Below are 17,342 nucleotides of genomic sequence, written 5' to 3'. Positions count from 1 at the left end.
TTAGAGGCAAGGACACAGTTTTATGTCTATTTATAAGATTCACAATGTCATTGGGAGTCAAGAGACATGTTTGACCTTGGGCAAACCGTTTTTCCTCTCTAATCTTCAGTGTACTCATCTGTAAAATGAGAAAGCTGGATTAAAGTAGGCACTCAAAAGAATTCATCCATTCATTCAACAAACAAATATTTGTTGAAAGAATGAATGAATGCATGAAGCTGCTTTCTGGATTTTCAGGTCTTTGTCCTTGAGATAGGAGGCATTTTAACCACTCAGAGCTACACAGTGACTCATCAGAGAGAAAACTCAAGAATTGTTTAATATGGTCTAAACTTCAAATATTCAACAGCAAGATTCAGAAGATATGCTTTCTTATCCTGTTTCTGTCACTAACTCCATGTGTGACCTTAGAAAAGACTCTTTCCCTCCCTTTGGTCTCAAATTTCTCACCTGGAAAATCAGAGAGGAAAACTATATGATCTCCAAGGTTCCTTCCAGGTCTAATATTTCAGGTTGTAAGATTCCTTCCAAGGCTGGCATGACATGTTTTTTATATTTTAAAGTCTCTTCCAGCTGCAATATTCTATACTCAAAGCTTTCTGCTCTCTTACTCTAAATTTTATCTCCAAAAGTCCCTTTGGGTTCCAATACTCTAGTTTTTTATTTAAGTTTTCATTTGGCTTTGACATGTTAATGACTAAATTCTAAATTACTTTTTAGCTCTAAAATTCTATGTTCTAGGTTCCAAGGTTCCTTCTAGCTCTCCAATTCTGTTTGAAGATTTCATCTCAATTTGACATCCTGTGTTCTCTCTGTTCTAAGCCCCCTCCCAGTTATAATGTTTTGAATCTTTAATTTTCTATCTCCAACATTTCACCAAAGCCAGAAGACTCCTACTCAGACTTTATCTCCCTTTCATGATCTCTTTACTTCCCCCCCGCCCCAAATCTGGCAGTTCTTGTGTCTCTGGATTATTTGTAGACAGAGCACTCAGGTATTTCCAGTTGCTCAGCACCCTCTGCCAGCTGGCTCTCTTATCAATAAGGTTTATCCAGTTCTCAAAGAAAATAATCATTGGTTTTCTTGAGGGGGAAATCTCAATAAAGGCCTTGGTAAAAATAACAAGGATGGAAACAGCACCTTGTTCCTAAGATTGTAGAAGATTAAGAGGAGAAACGAGGTGGCCCAGGGCCAGAATTGACTTTGCTAAAGATTTGCTGTGTGACTCAGGGGAAGTCAACCAGCTTCTCTGTGACACTGCCTCTCCACATGTTACAAAGGAAGAGAGGCCATTTTCTTCACAGTGGGACCTCTAACCATATGGAACAAGAGACTGGCCCTCTATTCACAGGTGTCACCTTACTCATCTGCCCTGGATACCTTTGATGGAAGTTGTTCTCAGGGAGAATTTCAGGCAGTGGGAGGTTCAGAGATGATCGTTGTAATTAAGCATTTTGTTTCCCAAGGACTGTTTGCAGTCCTGGGCACAGAAGCCAAGGAATGGGGATGCCTTACTTGGAGGTCTGCTTAATTTCACAAACAGCAGCTGCGGGGGACGGGGGGACTCTTATCCCTGAGTTTGAGGGGAGAAATAGATACATAGATACATAGATGATAGAAACAGAGATAGACACAGAGATAGAGACAAAGAGAGAGAAACAGAGAGACAGAAATAGAGACAGACAGAGAGAGAGAGAAACAGAGACAGAGGAAAAGAAGGGAGTGAGATAAAAGAGAAAGGGGAAGAGAGACAAAGAGGTAGAGACAGACAGAGAAGGAGAGTGAAAGGGGAGAGAAAGAGTGAAAGAGAGGGTTGTGAGAGAGACAGGCAAAGAAACAGATAGAAAGGGAAGAGAGAGAGGAGAGAAAGAGAAAAAGATCTAGGAGAGAGAAGAGAGAGTGAAAGAGGGGGAGAGGGAGAGAGAGAAAAGGAGAGAGAAAGAACAGAGACAGTGAGAAAGAGAAAAGAGAGAGAAAGAAAAGAGAGCATGGGAGAGAGAGAGAGATAGAACAGGCAGAGAATGGAAAAGTGTAGAAGGTAAGGAATTAGAGGCCCAGGATCCATATGCATGTTAGAATGAATAAAACTGATGTGTCCATTAGGTAAACCTCTTCCTCCACCTCAGTTTTCTTATCTGTAAAATAAGGAGATTGGAGAAATAACCTTTAAGGATTTCCCCAGCTCAAAATAAATGATTCTATTATTTTAGTTCAACTTCCTCATTTTCAGATGAATCAACTGAGAAGCGGAGAAGGAAAATGACCTGTCCAAGGTCAAACATGCCTCAGGGGTGTATCAGACCGATAAGTCCTGGCCTTTGGAAGCTGCAGGTCAGAGATTAGAGGAGATGGAAAAACTAGAGATTTCTTTGCCAGGAGTGGGGGGTGATTTATCTGCTCTAGGGGCCAGTGGGGGTGGGGCAGCTGACAGAACTGGACGCGATACGGTGGGGGGCCACGGGGGGAGGGGTGGAAGTGAACCTGGAGGTACGGGAGAGCTTGGCGGGAGGTAGGGGTTTGGGGGGAAGGGGGGAGGGAGGGCGGGAAGGCCGTTCCCCATCTCTGACGTCTTCCTGTCTCCACTGCATAGTGGCTGCTCCCCTCCCCAACCCCTAACCCACCCCCAGCCCCAGCTCCGCCCCTCCCTCCTCTTCCAGCCCTTCCCCTCTGGGTCTCTCCGCCCGATTCATGAGAGCTGCGGGTTCCATCGGAGGCGCGGGGTGGCTGAGCTCCGGCAGTGGGCACCGGAGGGCGGCGCCAGGGGGCACGGAGTGGAGCCCGGGGAGCGTCCTGAGCCCGGAGGGGAGATGGAAGGGAGAGGGGTGTAAGGCCAGGGGGGTGAGGGAGAGGACGCCCCCGACTGCAGCCCTGCCCCCAGCCCCTCCCCGAAGGGGAGGTCGTGCCCGGCCGGACCATGGTGCTGTCCGTGCCCATGATCGCTCTGGGAGCCACGCTGGGGACGGCCACCAGTCTCCTGGCCCTGTGCGGCTTCACCTGCCTGTGCCGGCGCCTGAAGCCCAAGGAGGGCCTCCGGGATCAGGACCAAGGCCAGGACCCTGAGAAGGCGCTGGCCAGCGTGCTTCGGCCGGCCCAGCAGCAGCAGGTACCCGGGAGACCCGCACCTTGTCCCACTGACCGCACGCGGACCGGAGCCCGCAGCCAGGAGCAGCCCTCTGCCAGGAGCAGCCCTCTGCCAGGAGCAGCCCTCTGCCAGGAGCAGCCCTCTGCCACCGCGCCCCCTCCCCTGTCTGGAGGCGGGGCAGTCTGGCTGCCTATGGGGGGCGGGGGCTGGCCCCTTGGGGAGGGGGTGTGACCTCCTGGGCCAGAGGTGGGAGGGGGCTGTAGCTGGCGAAGGGGAGATCGAATAAGGGAGATGGTGGGGGGCATGGAGGAAGCGGAGAATTCTTGGGGAGGCATGGATGGGGGGGGGGCTATGGGTGGAGGGAGAACAGGTATTCTGAGGGAGAATGAGGGAAGTGGGGACCAGGGAAAGAGGAGGTGGCGATTGACGGATTCTGAGGGAGGATCAGGGGTCTGCCATGGAAAATTCTGGAGGAGAATTGAGGAAGGAGGACTAAAGGGGGGGCGGACACTAGGAGGTGAGATTGGAGGCTGTGGGCTGAATGCACTCTGTGGTTGAAAGAGGAGAGTCGAGGCTCCCAAAGGGGAGAGTAGTGTTATGTAGGTGGAAGGGGAGATGACAAAGGGGGGTCTCTAACTGAGGAAGTGGGGGTTCTTTTGGTTGCTTTGACTTAGGGGACATGATCTGAGACAATAGAATTGGAGGAATTGGAGCATTTGACTGGAGAATGGGGGGGGCAGAGGGAAGAGGGGCACTCAGGGAAAATGGAGCATTAGAGGGGGGATTGGAGAACTACAGCACAAATGGGAGGGGCAGGAGAAGTGAAAGATTCAGTCGGGGGGGCTTAGGGGGAGAATTAGAGAAGAAAGGATGGAGCTTTGACAGGAGGAAGAGTAAGGGTTGATGGAGAGGAGGATTGTGGGTGGGATAAGCAGGAGAATGTGAGAAGTGTATGATTCTAAAGAAGGATTGAGAAAAGTGGGGACTGTGAGGAACTTAGGGGGAATTGTGGATTTGGGGGCAAACATTAGGGACAATAAAGAAGCTTAAGAGGGAAATAAAGACTTGTGAGGGAAGAGTGGAGGAGGGGTTTCTGGAGATGGTGGAACATATGTGTGTGGGGTGTAAATGGAGATAAAAAAACCAGCAAAAACGTATGTGGGTCAGGAATCAAACTGAACCCCAAAGAAGCGGAAATTAAGTGATCACTCCAGGAGGGAAAATTCTACCCTCCAGGAGCATAGAAAGGACAATTTGTGGGGAGGTAGCAACACTTGTGGTCTAAACAAAATGCCCACTCATACAGAGGATTTGGGAAGAGAAGTGGAGAAGACACTGAATGCTAGAAAGACATCCCTGTCTTTCACCACCATCCTCCTCCTCTCTCTTCCCCCCCCCCCAAACTTCTGTTACTGCCCAACAGTCATAAATGCTGGGGTTGGTTCCATTTCCTTGAAAGAGATCACTGGGAGTAATAGAGGCACCAGCACCTGCATCTGTTCATCCTCAACCTTTAGAGAGCAGACAACTATTAAACTGGAAGGGTAGGGATGAGTAGGCAGAAGAATGTGTTCTTTCCCTGGAGAGCCAAAGAGCCAAGTCTGAGATGAGTCTAGGGAAGAAGGTGGATTAACTAGAAAGTCTTCCTTCAGCTTCAGGACAGAATTTTAAACCGCCTGAGAACTGGGGAGATGGTGGGCCAGGCTCCTGGATGCAAGTTCTGTCTTTGACTGTGGTGGTTAGATCTCTTATCATTCTCCTGAGGGGAGGACCACATGAATGTGAGAATAGGTTCAGAGAATCAGAACATATTCAAATAGCTTCCAGGAAACCCTAAAACCAAGAATGTTAGGGCTAAGAGGAACCTTAGAATATAGTCAAGGAACATTTTTTTTTTAATTGATCCCAGACTTGATGCTGAGAACAGTAAGAAAGGCAAAAAACACAGCTCCTGCCATCAAGAAACTCCCATTCAAAGGGGAGGAGACAATAAATGCACACAAAGTAAACACAGACTAGATAGAAGGTAACAACAGAATATTAAGTATCAGAATTAGGAGGGATCTTACAGCACAGAATGTTAGAACAGTGAGGGACCTTAGAACAGAGAATATTGTAGTATCAGAGCTAGAAAGGATGTTAAGATAGAGAATATCAAAGTGGAGAGTAATTTTCGGACATAGAATATTAGAGCTAGAAGAGATATTAAAATTCATTATTGGAGCTAGAAGAGACCTTAGAACAAAGAACACAGAATGTCAACACTGAAAGAAACCTTAGAACACAATTTATTACTGAGAGGGACTTTTGGATTTAGTATATTTAGAGCTGGAAGGGATCTTATAATACAGTCCTGGAATGTTAGAATTGGAAGAGAGCTTAGAACACAAACCTTCAATGTCATAGCTGGGAGAGACCTTAGAACACAGACTTGGAAGGTCAGAGTTGGAAGGGATCTTAGAAAAACAGACCTGGAATTCGGAGATGGAAGGGACTTTAACACAAAGAACTCTGGTTCTATCACTGCCTGAAGCATGAATCTTACACTTTCCTCCATTAAGTGTCCAGTCACTGTGTACTGTAGTCTTCAAAAACTTTTCTTAACAGACTCACCTAGAAGAGCTCTCTTTAATTGAGAAAGTCACCATGTCTCTCCTCTCTGTACACAGGTATCTATGAGTTCCCTTTTCCAAATTGACCCCAGAAATTTCTTCCTGGAATGCTGAAGGTCACCCTATGCAATTCAATTAAATTCAAGAACCATTTGTCTTTTTAGAATCCAAGATCCTCTCTGCCATAGGTCAAAACAGTTACGGCTAGAAAGGGCTTTAGAGGTCATGTAGTATAGTCTTGTCATTTGACCAAGGATGAAACTGGGGCTCAAAGGCTAGTTCACATAAGATTGCAATTAGCAGAGGCAGAATTCAGTTCCTAATTTGTCCATCTGACTTCAGATTGAGACTTTGAGATCCTGATTCAAAAGTCCAGGGAAAGCTCTACATAAGAGTAGCCATTGAGGTTAGACAGACAAGATACTTGACATGGTTCCTTGCCAGACAGATCAAGGTAGGTTTGGCCAGAAGGGAAGTTCTACCAATCCTCTTTCAGAATCTTGGTTTCAGTCCAGTTCAGTCTTACTTAACATTAGACTTGGTATGATAAACATGTTGTGGCTGGTTGCTTAGCAATGGAAAAAGCAGTCAGCTGTATGAATTTTTCATCAAGAAATTAGCATGGGTTATTTCAGGGAGATGTGCAGAACACTGCCTACTGGAGACGAAAGGCGTCCTTAGAAACCTTTGACATGCTGTCATTTTTTTACCCGAGCTTGTACTCAGAGGGTGATCCTGGAGTCTGTTGAAGCCTGATGGTTCCCTTCATTTTCTCTTCCTTGTAATGCATGGGAGTCCTCATGATAATGGCTCCTGTGGACCATAAACACCTTTCACTTTATTCCAACTCAAAGCAATTCGATAATCTAGGCATTTTTCAGTCTTTTAATCACAGACCATTGGTTTTGGTCAAAGTACACTTAAGAGACAGAAAGCAGGGAGAGGAGAGGACAGGGGAGGGAAAGGATGAAAGGAGAAAAGAGGAGAGAAGTATTGACTGAAAGAGATAGAGGTAAATAAATAGAAGATGAGATGGAAGAATAAACAGAGGAGAGAATAGGGGAGAGAAAACAGAGAATGAGAGACAGGGAGGAAAAAGAGAAGAAGAAAATGGTAGAGTAGAAGGATGGAAATTGAGAAACAAAAGACAGGGAGGGATAAAGGATGTCAGGAAAGAAAAGAACAGGATTAAGATCAAGAAGAGGAAGAGAAAGAAAAGCAGAGAATAGAGAGGGAAAGTAGAAAGAAGAAAATGGAAAAGAGACGAGTGGAAGCATAGAAAGGAAAAACAAGGAAGAGAAATTGAGAAAGGATAGGAAAGAAAAAGAGAAGAAAATGAAGAGGAGAGAGAAAGGGATGAAAGAAAGAGCAGATATAGAAAAGGGTAGAAAAGAAATAGACTAAACGAAAAGAAGAGATGGGGAAGGTATAGACTGAGAAAGAGGGAAAAAGGAGAGATTAGAGGAAAGAGAGAAAGGGAAAGGAAGTGAATCAGAATGATCACATAAAATAGAGAGACAGAAACAGGGAAGAGATGATAAGAGATTGATCAGTACATAGAGCAGCAGAGAAAATCAGAATGGGCTGATATTGTGACCTATGTGAGTCATGAAACAAAGGGAAAGCAAGGGAAGAAAAGAGAATCATATTGAAAGAAGGGGAAGAGAGACATATGGAAACTGAAAATTAATTAGATGGAGAGAGAGACACACAGAGAGAGGGAAGGAGAGAGAGGAATAGACAATGCTGTAGAAGAAGGAAAAGGATTAATTAGACCATGGCAGAGGCAAAGGAGACAGAAACCAAAATTCATCAGACAGAATAACATATAGGCTTTAGTGTCTCCCAGGAACTCAGGAGCAGCTCACCTATCATTCCTATCAGACTGTCAGTTCCCTAATCTCATTCCTTATTAATAATTCTTTATAAAAAATCTTTATAAAACCTTGTTGAGATTGGGGTGGCCAATAGCTTCATAGAGAGGAAATAGAGTGGTGAATTTTAGCTGAATTCCTTCTAGTAGGATTCATTTCTAGGCAATGTGCTGCAATGATAAAAATGAGACCTGTGATCTCATCTCATCTCTACCACTGGGGAACCTTGGGCAAGTCACTTTCCATCATTGGACCGTCCTCTGTACAATGATAGAGTTGTATCAGATAAGTTCTAAGGTCCTTTCTAGCTACAACACTGATTTTGAACTCTGGTCAAATAGGCAAAACCAGTAGTTTGAGGACATTTAAGTGAACACAAAATGGTGTACACAAATATTGAAAGTGCTGCAATAATACTCAGAGAATCAGCCATTCTCTCTCTTTCTCTTCTAGTTTGGTCTTATTTACATTGTATATGATTGGAAATTACAATTAACATTTTTTTGATTTAAGCAAGGTTGTATTTTACTTGGCAAATAAGAATTTTTTAGGTGCTCTGGACCCCACAGAACCATGATCTTAGTGATGAGTAGGTATGAGAAGGAAGGTTAAGAAGGAGTTGCCTTGAAGAAAGACATTGTGGAGTTAGTAGATTTTTACATTGTGCCTTGAATTTTGCAAAGTATTTTACATAGTTCTGAGACCTCTCAGAATTCCTTTGAAGTTTGTACTATTATCCACATTTTACATATGAAGAAAATGTAACTCACAGAGGTTATTTGCCAGTGGTATCAGAGATAGAATTGGAATGGTGGTCTCTCCTGATTTCAGACTAACATCCTTTTCTTTGCACCAAGCTCTCACTGCTTTGTGGGAAATGGAAGGGTTTAGAGTCTAAGAGTCCTGAGCACACTAGGTCAGATGAGGATTGATGGTTCTTTCCCATGCTTGGAAAAGGAAAAGGTACTTAGGGGAGAGAAAGCTATACGCAGGGAAAGGAGGGTGGTGAGTTGGAATGGACACAGAGTAGAATATGGGAGTTGATAGATATGACTGGATTGACCATAATTGGTCATGGATAAGATAAGTGATGGGGGCAAGGTGATGCATTGGGTTGAGTACCTGGCCTGGAATCAGGAAGACTGATCTTTCTGAGTGCCCATCTGACTTCAAAAGTTTCTAGCTGTGAGACTCTAAGGAAGTCACTGAACCCTGTTTGCCTCAATTTCCTCAATTGTAAAATGAGCTGGAGAGGGGACTGGCAAACCACTCCAGTATCTTTGCCAAGAAAACCCCAAATGGGGTCACTAAGAGTGGACTTGAATGAAACAACTCAACAGCAATAATAACAAGATTAGTGGTGGGGTGAAGTAGAAATGGAGCGATTAAACCCTCTATCTTATTAAAACTAAATTTGGAGGGGAGGATAAAGAGAAACCTTACCATTCACTTGCTAAGGACCTTAGGCAAATCTCTTAATCCCTTAATGTTTTACATCTGCAAAATGGCGTTAATGCCAATTGCATTAGCCACTTGCCTTATAAAGTTAACTCCTGTTTCTACAGTCTGTCTTCTTTTGCAAAATGCTTCGTTCATGATTACCCCCCTTGTTTTTTAGGGACCAAAAAAGTTTAAGTATTGCTGTGAATAGCAGAAGATAAGGGAAAGAGAAATTAGCAGCAGTAGCAACAGCTGTGTTAGCAGCTGCAAAAAGAAGATAAGCAATAAGGAAAAGTGTAGGGGCATGAGAGTTGATGTGGGGGCTGACCTCCAAAAGGAAGATGAGCCACCAGGGGCCAAGCAGTAAAGAAGGGTACAGGGGACATGAGAACTCATCTGGAGGATCATGCTCCCTAAGAGTGGACTGGGCTCCCAAAGGAAAATGAGCACCCTCATGTCTTTTTTGTTTGTTTGTTTTTAGGTTTTTGCAAGGCAATGGGGTTAAGTGGCTTGCCCAATGCCACACAGCTAGGTAATTATTAAGTGTCTGAGGCTGGATTTGAACTCAGGTCCTCCTGACTCCAGGTTCAGTGCTCTATCCACTGTGCCACCTAGCCACCCCAAGCAACCTCATTTCTTTTGAAGGAGGAAACCAGAACACTGAAGAGTAAAGTGCCTTGCCCAGAGTCATAGCTAGTAGGCTATGTACAAGCACTATACTAAGCTCTGGGAATATAAAGTCTAAGACATTTCAACTTGAACCCTGGTCTCCTGACTCTAGGTTCCTGCTAAAGTCTAGAGCAGCCATCTTCCTCCTTTCCTCTCTCTATACCAGTCCCTCCTCTATCTTTCTTGGTTCTTTTTTGCCTTTGTACTCTTGGGAAGAATGAGAAACCCCCTGAGATTCCTTCCCTGTCTGGCAATCTGGGCTTGGTGAAGTAGGAATGATATTATGCTTTTCTCAAATTAGCCCTACCAGGAAGACCCAGAAATTCTGGGATGGGTAGGTATGGGGCAGGGCTAGAAAGGCCACTATGGTCTGATGTGTCAAGGTGTGAAAAAAACAATGGACAAAGAAGAGGCAGTCCTTGGGTTAAGAATGGAGCCAGGACTTTCATAGGTCAGATATAACTGACAGCATGTTAGCAACCCTGAGCTTGCTTCCATCTCCTTCATAGATGACCAGAAGGCAATCACTCTGAGGCCTCAGTTTCCCTGTCTGTAAAATGGTAATCAGAATACTCAGATTTACTAGTCCACAAAGTGGTTGCTGCAAGTGTAGAGAGACCAGACTGTGAGGTGGGGCTGTCAAATAGAGGCTCACACAGCTATTGTTGGCCCTTGTACCAAGTGCCCTTCCTCAACAACACCCCTCTCCCAAATTCAGCTTTTCTTTGTGTCTCCATCTCTTATCATATTGTTTGACACAAGGTACTCACTTAATGAAGACTTGTTGATTGATTGACTACCTGTCAGATTCTCCCAGGTCTCTCTAATTTAGGAAATCACTTTGTAAATTCAAGACCATGATATAGATAAAAGATAAAATAAGAGAAATGGAGATTGAGAGGTAGGATGTCCAAGCACACTGACTTTGGAACTAATTACCTACATTCAAGTTTCCTGTAAAATTAAGTGGACCCAGATCTAGAGCTCCGAGGGATCTTAAAGGCTCCAATAACCTCATTCCCCAATTTTACAGATGAAGAAACTGAGACCCAAGAAGCAAAATATCTCACCTAAGGTCACACATATATCTTGAACCAGAAGGGGCTTCAGAATCATTTAACTGAGCCTTTCCCACCTGGCATTTTATAGATGAGGAAACCAAGACAAAGTGAAATGACTTGCCCAGTTCTGCACAAGAATAAATGGTAGGGCAGAGATTTGAACCCAGACCAACTCCAAATCCAGGACTTTTTTCCCACCATGACTATGAGTATGATACTGTTTACTTCACCAGATTATTGCAAGGAAAGAGCATTGTTGAAGGGTGATCCATTCTTGGTAGGTAAATGGGGCAGCTTCAGTACTTAAAGCAGCCATTTCCTGTACATGAAGTAGGACAGAGCAAAGGCATTGGACTTCACTTATTCAATAAATATTTACTGAGCATCTGAGAGGGTGCCAGTTCTGCCTAAATGTTTTTATTCATGATAAATCTTTTTTATTTCTCTTAAAATTAGTAAAAAGAATATTGGACTTAGACCCAAGACACTTGAGTGCGAATTCCAGTTTAGTCACTTAGTATCTGACAGTTGTCTGCTTGTTGGTAATCACAAGTCACTTTCCTTCTCTGGCCTTCAGGGTCTTCATCTATAAAATAAGACAGAGTGGAAAGAATGTAGTCTCAGTGTCAAGTGAAAAAGCCTGGGTTCCAATACTGATTCTTTAAAAATTTTATTTATTTAAGGTAATTGGGTTAAGTGACTTGCCTAAGATCATACAGCTAGGCAATGATTAAGTGTCTGAGGTCAGATCTGAACTGACTTCAGGGCCTGTTGCTCTATCCACTGTGCCACTAACTGCCCCTTGGATACTGTTTTTTTTTTTAAATACAACCTGTGGAACATTGAGGAAAGTGAATCCATCTCATAGGACTCAATTTCCCCAGATATAAGATGAAGGGGTTCTAAGGTTTTTTCTTGACATGAGATCTATAGACTAGATCACCTCCAAGTCTTCTCCCACCCCTCTGAATTTTCCAAGAAAAGTCTTGGATCTTGGCTGGCTTTTTCAGGAGTCTATTGAATCCCATAGTCAGGACCTTCCCCCCACTCCCTATAATGGATAGTTCCCCAGCTGGTCTCCTCACTCACGTTTCTCATTCCTAGTGCCCAGCAACTCCAAAGAAATGAAAGGACAGCCTTTAGGGGAGGGATCACAAAGGTTGACTGGTCTAAAGACAAAGCCAAGTAGGGCCACCTCAGGCTCAGTTATTCTGGGCCAGTGCGTCAGTCAGTGGGAGGCCATCTTTACCCAGGAGCCTGAAAACAGACTGTAGGATGATGACAAACTCTGACACCTGATTAAATATCTGTGACACAAGTAGCCTCACAAGAAAGGGTTTTCAATGAGGGAACAGGCAAGATTTTCTCCAAGTCCCAGTCAAGTGAAAATATTGATAAACCTAGAAACTGGTCCCCATTTACTTTCCCCATTCCTCAAACCTCCCCCTAAATCATGAAGTCTCAAAATCAGCAGCTGGGATTACTTTTTAGATAGAATTTGTTCCCTAGAAATGATGGCCTTGTCTGTTAACTGGAAAGCATGGAATCATCTTTGCAGAATCTGCATGCCTTGCACACAGTGCCTGCCTTTGCTCCCTTCCTGCCTTCTTTCTATCTTCTCTTTCTATCTCTGTCTCTCTGTCTTTCTCTCTGTCTCTCTATTCATCCATCTAGCCATCCATCCCCCTGGGCTTTCTTTTCTGAAGCTTAGCCCATATGCAGGAACATGCTATTAAAAAAGGCTCCATAAATAATTATAGGGGCGGGATACCATGCCTACCAATGTTCCTGACTAGCTGAGCTGTCAATCAGCATCACTCATAATTTAAATTGGTTGGTAACCAGTCTGTTGTTGACTTCCTCTGACTGTACCTCAGTGGGAATGGTTGGGCCACAGTGGGAAACAGTGCAGAGAATGCTGGCTGAAAGTTGGGAAGACCTGAGTTCTAGTTGTGTCTTGAACGTTCACTGGTTGTGTGACCCTGCCTAAGTTACTCTATCTCTTCTGTGCCCATTTCCTCACATGCAAAATTGAAATAACAATATCCACAGGGCTTACCCCAAACATTTGTTGTATCACACAAAATAATGTATGGCATGTCTATGATCCATTAGCAAGGATTTGTTAAGCTTGCACAAAGAGACAAGAGCTGTCCTAGGTACTGGGAAGGAAAATGCATCAATGGAATTGTTGGTTCTTGAGGATCATAGGTCTTAATCCTTTTCTCCATATGGGCATGTCACAGTCATCTTTGGCAGTTCGGATTGCTCCTCAGAACAATGCTTTTAAATAATTAAAGGAAATACTAAATTTCAGTTAGAGTTTAGTGAAAAGAAAGATGTATTTGTTTCATATAAATTCATGGGCCCTCCTAAAATCTATCCAGAGATCCTTTGAGTCTATTCAGATCCCAGCTCAAGAATCATTGTTTAGCCACACACACACACACACACACACACACACACACGTGTGTGTGTGTGTGTGTGTGTGTGTGTGTGTGTATAGTGATATTATTATTGTTATTTTATAATTTAGTAACAGCAATTCCCATTATTCTTTAGAACTGAGAAGAACCTTAAAGACCAGAAATCCAAAGTTCTTGTTTTACACACTAAGGCCCCAAGAGGTTAAATGATTTGCCAAAGGTCACACAGGGGATTGAATTTCATCTGCAGATTTCTCTGAGTCCCACAGTCTTGTTCATAGTGACAGAAAGGACATAAAAGGTCTTTTGCTTATTTATACTTTCCCCAAGGTGGCAATTATTTTGCATGCTCAGCATATAGTCAAAGGAGATTCCACCCAAAGAATTCTATAACCATCTGCAATTTCGGAGTTTTATCTGGATGTTTCTCCCTATCACTTCCTTATGATCAAAGGACATAAGAAAGTTGAACCCCCTCACTTTTCATAGGAGAAAACTCAAGTCCAGTGAGGACAAGTTATTTAGATAGCAAGTAAACTGGAAATCTACCTTCATTATAATCTGTGGTTTCCAGATTAACAACACGTGTATATAATTCGCTCATTCATTAAAATTCATTCATTAACCTTTTATTAAGGGCCTACAATGTTTGATACCCTTTGCAAAACTGGACTGCTGCCAAGGACTTTCTTTCTGTGTTTAATCAGAAGAGGAGAGAGGAGGTGTTCTAGTCTTCGCTGTCACTGGCTGACTGAACTGTCAGTCAGCATCAGACTAGCCAACAGTCAATTTAAGCAGTGACAGCTCAACCAATCAGTGACAATGATAGCATAAGGAGTGAGCCTGGCTTACCTCCCCCCCATATGATTATTTATAGAGGTTTTTAATAAAAAAAAAATTCTTGCATATGACCTAGATTTTAGAAATGAACGACAAGATGGATGTATGATTGGGGAGAGAGAGAGAGACAGAGACAGAGACAAAGAGACAGAGAGAGAAAGAGAGACAGAGAGAGAGACAGAGAGGCAGACAGAGAGACAGAGACAGGGAAGGGACAAAAAGAGAACTTCCTAAATGCTTGCTCTGCCTCAGATGTCTTTGACTTATGATCAATCCAGCCTCCATATAAGTGTCATATTGTTATTCCTGAAACATAGGTCTGACCACATCACTCTCCTTCTCAAACAATGCTATTGTATACAGACTATGTTGGGGTTTATAGCCCGACACAACCTGACTTCAGATTATCTTTCTAGATTTAATTACATGTTATTCTAGGGGACACAGAGGAAAGATCATTGGACCCAGAGTCAGAAAGATCTGATTTCAAATCTTAGATATTTATTAGTGGTGTATCCTTGAGCAAATGAGCAAGTCATTTAACCTTTGTTTGCCTCAGTTTCCTTATTTGTAAGTGGGAATAATAGCACCTATCTCTTAAAGTTGTTGAGAAATTCAAATGAGATAATATTTATAATATGTTTAGTATAGTGACTGCTGCATAGTGGTACATAGTATGAATGCAGAAAGGCAGTAAATAGGGTAATTAGGTAGTATAGTGGATATAGGGCTGAGTCTGTAGTCAGGAAGACTCTTCTCCCTGAGTTCAAATCCAGACTCAGACACTTATCTGTAAAATGATCTAGAGAGGACCAAGAAAATCCCAAAAAGAGTCATGAGGAGTTAAACCACAACAAAAACAGTGGTAGAGAGCTGATGACTTGGGTTCAAGTCTTTTTCAAAATTCAATCTGTGTGACCTTTCTAACATTAGCAATGGCAGAAATGTTGCTTGTTCTTTGATAGAAGGAATTTCCTCCTCTAGGAGTTCCTCCATCACTAGAATCAATGGTCTAGTCCCTTTCATTTCCCTTTTAGATGCTCTGTATCCCAGTCAAATTGGTCTATTTATTATGTTCCCTGTATGGAATTCTATATTCTTTCTCCATGTTTCCTGTATCTGGAGTGCCCTGCTTCCTCACTGCTGCATCTTCGAATGTTGTTATTGTTCTGTTTCTTCTTCCTCCTTAGTGATTTCAGTCATACATCACTCTGTGTGATCCTATTTGGGGTGTTCTTATCAAAAACACTGGAGTGGTTTGCCATTTCCTTTTTCACTTCATGTTACAGATGAGGAAACTAAAGCAAGCAGGGGTAAGTGACTTGCTCAGGATCACACAGCTATGAAGTATCTGAAACAGGATTTGAAGTCAGGTCCTCCTGACTCCAGGTCTCTAACTACTTGTCTCACTTAGTTACCATTTAGGGTCCTTAGTTTCCTTCAAACTCAGCTCAAGGGGCAGGTGGGTGACACTGTGGACAAAGCACTGGAGTTAGGAGGGCCTGAGTTCATATCCAGCCTCAGACACTTAATACTTACTTAACTATGTGATCTTGGGCAATGGCCTTGCAAAAAAACAAAAAACAAAAAGTCCCCTCAAGTGTTCCTCCCTACTTGAGATTTATCCTTGTTGTGATACCTCTGGTCCTCAGTTTTCTCCTCTGATCTCATACTCCTCCTTTTCTTTCAAAATTACTTACCGGATTATTTCCCCTCAGTGAAATTTAAGCTCCCTGAAGATAGGTTCTATCTTATTTTTTCTTTTATATCAGCCTTTGACTCAATGCTTTGAATACAGTAGATGCTTAATAAATACTTCCTGAATGAATGAATAGAAGGAGGTAGCATGATGCAGTGAAAAGAGTACACAGTTTAAAGTCAGAAGTCTTGGATTCAAATCCCAGCTTTGTCACTTAAATATTTGTGTGACCTTGGATCAATCAATACGTCTGAGTCTCAGTATCTTCATCTGTAAAGTGAGATGATCCCAAGGTCCTTTGCAACTTGGTCTATGATCCAATGAGTGAATGAATGAGATCTAAAGATAAAGACAAATGTATTGCTCTCTTTCAGTTCATTGAATGCAGAGGTGATGTTGTTATGGATGGAGAGGATGAGATCATGGAAAGGAACATGGATTTGGAATCACAAATCTTGACTCTCCTACTTAGTTGTGTGATCTTGACTCCTTTAACCTCTTTGGCTCTCACTTTCATCCTCTGCAAAATGAGAGGGTTGAATTCAGTGATCTCTGAAGTCTTTAAAAGTCTGAACTTCTTAAATCAGGTTTGGGGGAGGTTGGAAGAAGGAATGGCAGGGTGATGCCAGCTGGGAGGAAGGGAAAGCAAGAAGAGAAAAGAGCTGTTTTTAGAGTGAGTAATTGATGTAATTAAAGTTATTAGTAAAGAAGGGCTTGGCTATTAAGGGGCAAATGAGTCAGCAGCAAGTGGAAGTCAGGAGATAAGGGCCATGTGGTGTGTCTAGAATTCTTTATATTTCAGGGATGTCTGATTCCCTGGTAGGATGAACACCTCAGATCTGCCATCTGTATGGTGGATGAAAATAGCTTAGCTCACATAAGGGGACCTTGGACTTGACCTCAGTAGCTGCTAAGGGAAAGTCCTTGGGAAAGGTAATGAGTGGTGAAGCCAGCTGATATTAAAGAAGGTCCTTGGATGACTCTTGAATCTTCACTAATTTCATAAGAACATAAACTAAGACCTGGAAGAGACCTCAGAACTCATCTAATCCAACCCTCTCATATTACAAGGAAACTGAGACTCAGGGATAGTAAATAAACTAAATCATATGAATAAAAAGAGGCAGAGTCAGGTCTTTTGACTTCAGATCCAATGCTCTTTTTTTTATAGTGTCCTTCTTATATTGTAGTGGTGGTCTGGGTGATGTGAGTTGTCAAAGGCCAGATGTGTCACCAGTTTTGACAGATTTTACTAATCTGGAAAGCTGTCAAATGAACAGTTTGTGTATCTATTTTCTGAAGATCATCCTGGCTAAATTTGGAAGTATTCATCACAAACCTGGCCTCAGAATGATGAACTCATTGGGCCCAGAAGCCCTTATAGTCTGTTGACTCAGTTTAAATGAAATTTGACCCCTTAGGATAAAAGAAATATTACTCAGCCCAGGATTTAAAAATTTCCCACAATCTGGCTCTCATTGACCTTCATAATTTTTTATATTACTTTTTTCTCTGACTTCTAGCCAGACTTTCCATGATACTCCATCTCTTATCATCATACATTTGTCCAAATTGCCGTCCCCCCCGGCTGGAATGCCCTCCCTTCTTATAGAGTCTGTACCTCCTCCAAAGTACCACA

General features: G+C 42.9%; 1 protein-coding gene across 3 annotated transcripts in view; it reads left to right on the top strand.

Moving 5' to 3' along the window:
* SYT13 (synaptotagmin 13) overlaps positions 1 to 17,342 on the top strand; it is a 128,478-nt gene that overhangs the window by 68,417 nt on the left and 42,719 nt on the right. For 2 of the 3 annotated variants that reach the window (XM_074230523.1, XM_074230522.1), the window contains exon 3: positions 2,231 to 2,331. In XM_074230523.1, the coding sequence (XP_074086624.1) occupies positions 2,260 to 2,331 (72 nt within the window). In that variant the 5' untranslated portion in view covers positions 2,231 to 2,259. Of the gene's footprint in view, positions 1 to 2,230; positions 2,332 to 2,876; positions 3,104 to 17,342 lie in introns of those variants that run through there. The other variant, XM_074230521.1, reaches the window with a different exon arrangement.

Source organism: Macrotis lagotis, chromosome 3 (assembly GCF_037893015.1).
Source record: "Macrotis lagotis isolate mMagLag1 chromosome 3, bilby.v1.9.chrom.fasta, whole genome shotgun sequence".
NCBI lineage: Eukaryota > Metazoa > Chordata > Mammalia > Peramelemorphia > Peramelidae > Macrotis > Macrotis lagotis.
The sequence above is the reverse complement of the archived record's forward strand: the minus strand, read 5'-3'. Positions and strand labels throughout refer to the sequence as shown.